The sequence below is a fragment of the Eucyclogobius newberryi genome, unplaced genomic scaffold (assembly GCF_026437365.1).
Source record: "Eucyclogobius newberryi isolate DKJ021-1_F unplaced genomic scaffold, fEucNew1.0.hap1 SCAF_67, whole genome shotgun sequence".
Taxonomy (NCBI): domain Eukaryota; kingdom Metazoa; phylum Chordata; class Actinopteri; order Gobiiformes; family Gobiidae; genus Eucyclogobius; species Eucyclogobius newberryi.
In genome coordinates, this window is record NW_027316356.1 from 199,098 (window position 1) to 206,383 (window position 7,286).

At 49.2% G+C, this 7,286-nt stretch overlaps 1 protein-coding gene across 1 annotated transcript in view; it reads left to right on the top strand.

Moving 5' to 3' along the window:
* LOC140348333 (calcitonin gene-related peptide type 1 receptor-like) overlaps nucleotides 1-6,471 on the top strand; it is a 29,821-nt gene extending 23,350 nt beyond the window's left edge. The window contains exons 11-12 of the mRNA XM_072434331.1: nucleotides 4,290-4,331; nucleotides 6,234-6,471. Coding sequence (XP_072290432.1) covers nucleotides 4,290-4,331; nucleotides 6,234-6,467 — 276 coding nt within the window. The 3' untranslated portion in view covers nucleotides 6,468-6,471. The remainder of the gene's footprint in view (nucleotides 1-4,289; nucleotides 4,332-6,233) is intronic.
* The last annotated feature ends 815 nt before the right edge of the window (nucleotides 6,472-7,286 follow it).

Genomic DNA, 7,286 nt, shown 5'->3' on the forward strand with positions numbered 1-7,286 from the left:
TAAACCAGGACTAAACCAGGACTAAACCAGGACTAAACCAGGTCTAAACCAGGACTAAACCAGGACTAAACCAGGTCTAAACCAGGACTAAACCAGGACTAAACCAGGACTAAACCAGGACTAAACCAGGTCTAAACCAGGACTAAACCAGGACTAAACCAGGTCTAAACCAGGTCTAAACCAGGACTAAACCAGGTCTGAACCAGGACTAAACCAGGACTAAACCAGGACTAAACCAGGACTAAACCAGGTCTAAACCAGGTCTAAACCAGGTCTAAACCAGGACTAAACCAGGACTAAACCAGGACTAAACCAGGTCTAAACCAGGACTAAACCAGGACTAAACCAGGACTAAACCAGGTCTAAACCAGGTCTAAACCAGGACTAAACCAGGACTAAACCAGGACTAAACCAGGTCTAAACCAGGACTAAACCAGGACTAAACCATGTCTAAACCAGGACTAAACCAGGACTAAACCAGGTCTAAACCAGGACTAAACCAGGACTAAACCAGGACTAAACCAGGACTAAACCAGGTCTAAACCAGGACTAAACCAGGACTAAACCAGGTCTAAACCAGGACTAAACCAGGACTAAACCAGGTCTAAACCAGGTCTAAACCAGGACTAAACCAGGACTAAACCAGGACTAAACCAGGTCTAAACCAGGTCTAAACCAGGACTAAACCAGGACTAAACCAGGACTAAACCAGGACTAAACCAGGTCTAAACCAGGACTAAACCAGGACTAAACCAGGTCTAAACCAGGACTAAACCAGGTCTAAACCAGGACTAAACCAGGTCTAAACCAGGTCTAAACCAGGACTAAACCAGGACTAAACCAGGACTAAACCAGGTCTAAACCAGGACTAAACCAGGACTAAACCAGGTCTAAACCAGGACTAAACCAGGACTAAACCAGGACTAAACCAGGTCTAAACCAGGACTAAACCAGGACTAAACCAGGTCTAAACCAGGTCTAAACCAGGACTAAACCAGGTCTGAACCAGGACTAAACCAGGACTAAACCAGGACTAAACCAGGACTAAACCAGGTCTAAACCAGGTCTAAACCAGGTCTAAACCAGGACTAAACCAGGACTAAACCAGGACTAAACCAGGTCTAAACCAGGACTAAACCAGGACTAAACCAGGACTAAACCAGGTCTAAACCAGGTCTAAACCAGGACTAAACCAGGACTAAACCAGGACTAAACCAGGTCTAAACCAGGACTAAACCAGGACTAAACCATGTCTAAACCAGGACTAAACCAGGACTAAACCAGGTCTAAACCAGGACTAAACCAGGACTAAACCAGGACTAAACCAGGACTAAACCAGGTCTAAACCAGGACTAAACCAGGACTAAACCAGGTCTAAACCAGGACTAAACCAGGACTAAACCAGGTCTAAACCAGGTCTAAACCAGGACTAAACCAGGACTAAACCAGGACTAAACCAGGTCTAAACCAGGTCTAAACCAGGACTAAACCAGGACTAAACCAGGACTAAACCAGGACTAAACCAGGTCTAAACCAGGTCTAAACCAGGACTAAACCAGTACTAAACCAGGTCTAAACCAGGACTAAACCAGGTCTAAACCAGGACTAAACCAGGTCTAAACCAGGTCTAAACCAGGACTAAACCAGGACTAAACCAGGACTAAACCAGGTCTGGTCTAATTGCCTCTGCAGAGTAAATGATTCATTGCTTGTCTCCTTTAAGCGGTCTCAGTGCTAGCGCCCCCTGGAGGACGCTGGTCGTTTAAGACTTGGAGAAACGGTTGTTCGCTTCTAAATTGTGTTGTTTTTGGTCCTTTTCCCATCGGGCCTCGTGTTTACTTCAGGGCGGAAAGAGGAAGGAAGTATTATCTAAAGTGCCTGGATGTTTGTGCTCCGTATCAGGTCCAGTCCACGTCCTCCCACATCGCCGTCGGCAACGCAAAAAGACGCTTTTTTTGTTTGCCATTTAAGCTGTAAAATGAAGATAAGGTTCAGAGTCACGTTTAAACTCATGAACCAGAATCCTGCACATTTAAGCCTTCTTTTATTTATTAGGCCCGAGCGCCACAAGCTGGCGAGAGGCCTATTAATCTCGTAAGGCCGTGCGAAGCACGGCTGCGAAAGTGCGCACGTAGTGCGCACGAAATCGAGCGCGAAGCGCTCGCCCACTTCCAAACACTCACTGACGCACTCCTTCACTCATGCACGCCCCGTGCATACTAATTAGTAGTAGGAAAATGGAACATTACCGTTGTAAACGGGCGAAGCCCGTGCAAAAGTGCGGACTAAACGAGCACTTTACATTGAGATGACGACCGCGAAGCGGTCGTCATCCCCATATAAAGCACTCATTTGCGCTAAGTAGCTCACGAATACGTTCCCCATCTCTTGCATGTTCCGTGCATATAAACATGTAATGCAAAAATTGAACATTATTACTGTATAGAGGGCCAAAAACACAAAGTGGGCGGAGCCCACTCAAAATTAACGAAAGTACCCGTCAGTGACCAGGGACCCACACCATGAGGTAGGAAAGCGCGAGCGCTTTCCGAAAATGTATAGTTTATGATATTTGAAAAATGGGAAACATTGTTTTTGCATCGGAATATTATTCTTTCTTCTTCTCGGGACCAACCCCCCTATTTTTCACCCAGTGAACATTGACGAAAAGTCACAAAAATTTGCACACCTCTAAAAATCGTGCCTCTCTACATTCTGGCTATTTCCCTTTTCTAAAATAAAAAAAATTGGCGCGTCAGCGCCCCCAAATGTACCAAAAATGCATTGAGAGATGGGAAATGACCCAAAAAAAATCTGATCGTAGAATCATGAAATTTGGCGCAGAGGTAGATGGTGACAAGAGAAGTAAAAAATATTATTACGGCAACGCCGTCCGCCCAACCAAATGTCGGCCATATTGCTTCAAAAATGGCTAAACATGACTTCGGAGTTTTTCCAAACGTCGTACTTTTACGAACTCCTCCCAGGGCGTTGGCCCTAAAAAGCTGAAATTTGGTGAAAATGCTACTGAGGAGTGGGACATCAAAAGTTATCCAAATTACATTGACCCTGTCACGGTCTCTGTGAAGCCTCAAACTGTAGCTAGAATTTCAGAAATCTCCCATATTTAAAATTTCTGCCGTTTGCGCAGATAAAGTCCGAATTGCGTCAAATTAGAATCAGTTGTTAAACTCTTTGCCCTAAACCTACTTGAAGTGAAATAAATTCATTTGGCGCCACAGCGCCCCCTACAGATTTTATATGGAGGTTAAATGTTTAGTTTTGCAAAATTATATGAAATTTGACACACAACTCAATTTTAGCATCCCCATCAAAAAAGTCAATGAGACCCATGTCATAATTGTTATGGCGTTGCCGTAACGATGACCGAAACCTTTCATGTTATTCCAATGGGGAAATCGCCAGAACATGTTTACACTTTAGACTTTCACAAACTCCTCCCCCTCAGGGCGTCAGCCCTATTAACCTGAAATTTGGTGAGACTCATCTTCAGGACCATCAAAAGTTATCCACATTTTTATTCAAAGAGTCACGGTCTCTGAGCAGTGAAGCCGCACATTTTGCCAAGAATTCAAAATAAAATAGCTTTTTGATGGTAAAACAAAGGGGAGAAGATGTGACAGCGTCACAGATTCAGCAGTAGGCGTAATAAAAGGACAATTGGGGCGCGTTAGCGCCCCCTCCTCTTGCGGCGTGGCGGCGGTGTGGCGGCGGCGTGGCGAGGGCCGATCATTGCCGCTTGCGGCTATATTTATCTGTATTATTACTCAATATATTAAACCCTAAGAAGCCGTTTTATCTGACAATATGTGTCATTTAACCCCGCCTCTTTTTCCTACTCTACCAATTCAACCAATCAATGTCGACTCCTCGTTTTATTTACCGTATTTTCTGGACTATAAGTCGCACCAGCCAAAAAATGCATAATAGAAAAGAAACGAACATATATAAGTCGCACTGGAGGATGAAATGCAAGTGTGAAAATAACAAATAATATCAGATATAAGTCGTTCTGGAGTATAAGTACAAGTATGTAAGTATGAATATAAGTATAAGTACCCCGGCCAAACCTATGAAAAAAGGTAATCCAAGTATAAACCACGACACAGAAGGAACACCACGGCGTAACATCTCCATGGAGACGAGCAGAAGACACGCCCCCTGCACTAGAGTACCGCAGTGGCCCTTTATGAATGACCAGAGTTTAGACGTTTGTGAGAAATGAATCTTCTTTTTTACTCATGAAGTTTGTGGTGTTTTGTGTCCAGGGTTTACTCGTGGCCACGATCTTCTGCTTCTTCAACGGAGAGGTGAGTCTGAGAGTTCACCTGAGTCTGACCTCTGACCCTGAGAGTTCACCTGAGTCTGACCTCTGACCCTGAGAGTTCACCTGAGTCTGACCTCTGACCCTGAGAGTTCACCTGAGTCTGACCTATGACCCTGAGAGTTCACCTGAGTCTGACCTCTGAGAGTTCACCTGAGGAGTCTGACCTCTGACCCTGAGAGTTCACCTGAGTCTGACCTCTGAGAGTTCACCTGAGTCTGACCTCTGACCCTGAGAGTTCACCTGAGTCTGACCTCTGACCCTGAGAGTTCACCTGAGTCTGACCTCTGACCCTGAGAGTTCACCTGAGTCTGACCTATGACCCTGAGAGTTCACCTGAGTCTGACCTCTGAGAGTTCACCTGAGGAGTCTGACCTCTGACCCTGAGAGTTCACCTGAGTCTGACCTCTGAGAGTTCACCTGAGTCTGACCTCTGACCCTGAGAGTTCACCTGAGTCTGACCTCTGAGAGTTCACCTGAGTCTGACCTCTGACCCTGAGAGTTCACCTGAGTCTGACATCTGACCCTGAAAGTTCACCTGAGTCTGACCTCTGACCCTGAGAGTTCACCTGAGTCTGACCTCTGACCCTGAGAGTTCACCTGAGTCTGACCTCTGAGAGTTCACCTGAGGAGTCTGACCTCTGACCCTGAGAGTTCACCTGAGTCTGACCTCTGAGAGTTCACCTGAGTCTGACCTCTGACCCTGAGAGTTCACCTGAGTCTGACCTCTGAGAGTTCACCTGAGTCTGACCTCTGACCCTGAGAGTTCACCTGAGTCTGACATCTGACCCTGAAAGTTCACCTGAGTCTGACCTCTGACCCTGAGAGTTCACCTGAGTCTGACCTCTGACCCTGAGAGTTCACCTGAGTCTGACCTCTGACCCTGAGAGTTCACCTGAGTCTGACCTCTGAGAGTTCACCTGAGGAGTCTGACCTCTGACCCTGAGAGTTCACCTGAGTCTGACCTCTGAGAGTTCACCTGAGTCTGACCTCTGACCCTGAGAGTTCACCTGAGTCTGACCTCTGACCCTGAGAGTTCACCTGAGTCTGACCTCTGACCCTGAGAGTTCACCTGAGTCTGACCTCTGAGAGTTCACCTGAGGAGTCTGACCTCTGACCCTGAGAGTTCACCTGAGGAGGTTCTGGCTCCCAAAGAGGTCTGGCTCTTGGGCTCCAGGTGGACTTTAGATCAGGGGGAGGAGCTTCACAGCACAGCCATATGATTGGACGAGAGAGAACACAGACTCAAACAAGAGGCAAAAATTACACAAACACAAAAGAATCATTTGTCTCCAAACTCTGACTTGATCTCGTGCTAAAGCGCTGTGTTTCCACTGATGCTAACGACTATGTGGAGCCTAGCAACACAAAGCTAGCATAGCACATTAGCAACACAAAGCTAGCAAAGCACGTTAGCAACAGCTGTTTCCTGTTTATGTCCGCACGGCACTCGATTTGTCAAGAGCCACAATCTGATATTTCCAGCTCATAATGCGTCTGATATTAGCATTAGCATTAGCATGACATAAAGAGAGGTTCAAACGGGACGTAGAGGCTTTGAGAGAAGTCAAAGAAATGAGGCAAAACTGTTCCTGTGCACGGTCGCTTTAGCCACGCCCCTCACACTCTATAGCTTTAGCCACGCCCCTCACACACACTAGCTTTAGCCACGCCCCTCACACACACTAGCTTTAGCCACGCCCCTCACACACATAATCACTAAACGTCTTTTTGTGAGATCGACCTCAGGACATAAAACACATCACTCAGGAGGGTTTAGATTGGAGTTGTGTTTGGATGACGTCGTCCCGGTCTGAGGGAACAGGACCAGTCGAAACGTGGTTTTATGACCTGTGAACCTGACCTTTTGTTCGCTCTGTTAAACCAGGTCCAGGCTGTGCTGCGCAGACACTGGAACCAGTACCAGCTGCAGTTCTCCAGCGTGGGGAACCATTCGGACGCCCTGCGCTCGGCCTCTTACACCGCCTCGTCCATCACCGAGGTCCAGACCACCGACGTCCACAGCGGATACAGCCTGGAGCCGCCGCCCTCCGAGCTCATGAACGGGAAGAGCTGCCCCGAAGACGGCTCGCTGTTCAGGCCCGACGGAGCCTTCCACTGAGGGGGAGGGGCCTTCCACTGAGAGGGAGGGGCTTTCCACTGAGGGGGAGGGGCCTTCCACTGAGAGGGAGGGGCTTTCCACTGAGGGGGAGGGGCCTTCCACTGAGCGGGAGGGGCCTTCCACTGAGGGGGAGGGGCCTTCCACTGAGGGGGAGGGGCCTTCCACTGAGGGGGAGGGGCTTTCCACTGAGGGGGAGGAGCTTTCCACTGAGGGGGAGGAGCCTTCCACTGAGGGGGAGGGGCTTTCCACTGACGGGGAGGAGCCTTCAACTGAGGGGGAGGGGACTTCCACTGAGCGGGAGGGGCCTTCCACTGAGGGGGAGGGGCCTTCCACTGAGGGGGAGGGGCTTTCCACTGAGGGGGAGGAGCCTTCCACTGAGGGAGAGGAGCCTTCCACTGAGGGGGAGGAGCCTTCCACTGAGGGAGAGGAGCCTTCCACTGAGGGGGAGGAGCCTTCAACTGAGGGGGAGGAGCCTTCAACTGAGGGGGAGGAGCCTTCCACTGACGGGGAGGGGCCTTCAACTGAGCGGGAGGGGCCTTCCACTGAGCGGGAGGGGCCTTCCACTGAGAGGGAGGAGCCTTCCACTGAGGGAGAGGAGCCTTCCACTGAGGGGGAGGAGCCTTCAACTGAGGGGGAGGAGCCTTCAACTGAGGGAGAGGAGCCTTCCACTGAGGGGGAGGAGCCTTCAACTGAGGGGGAGGAGCCTTCCACTGACGGGGAGGGGCCTTCAACTGAGGGGGAGGAGCCTTCAACTGAGGGGGAGGGGACTTCCACTGAGCGGGAGGGGCCTTCCACTGAGCGGGAGGGGCCTTCCACTGA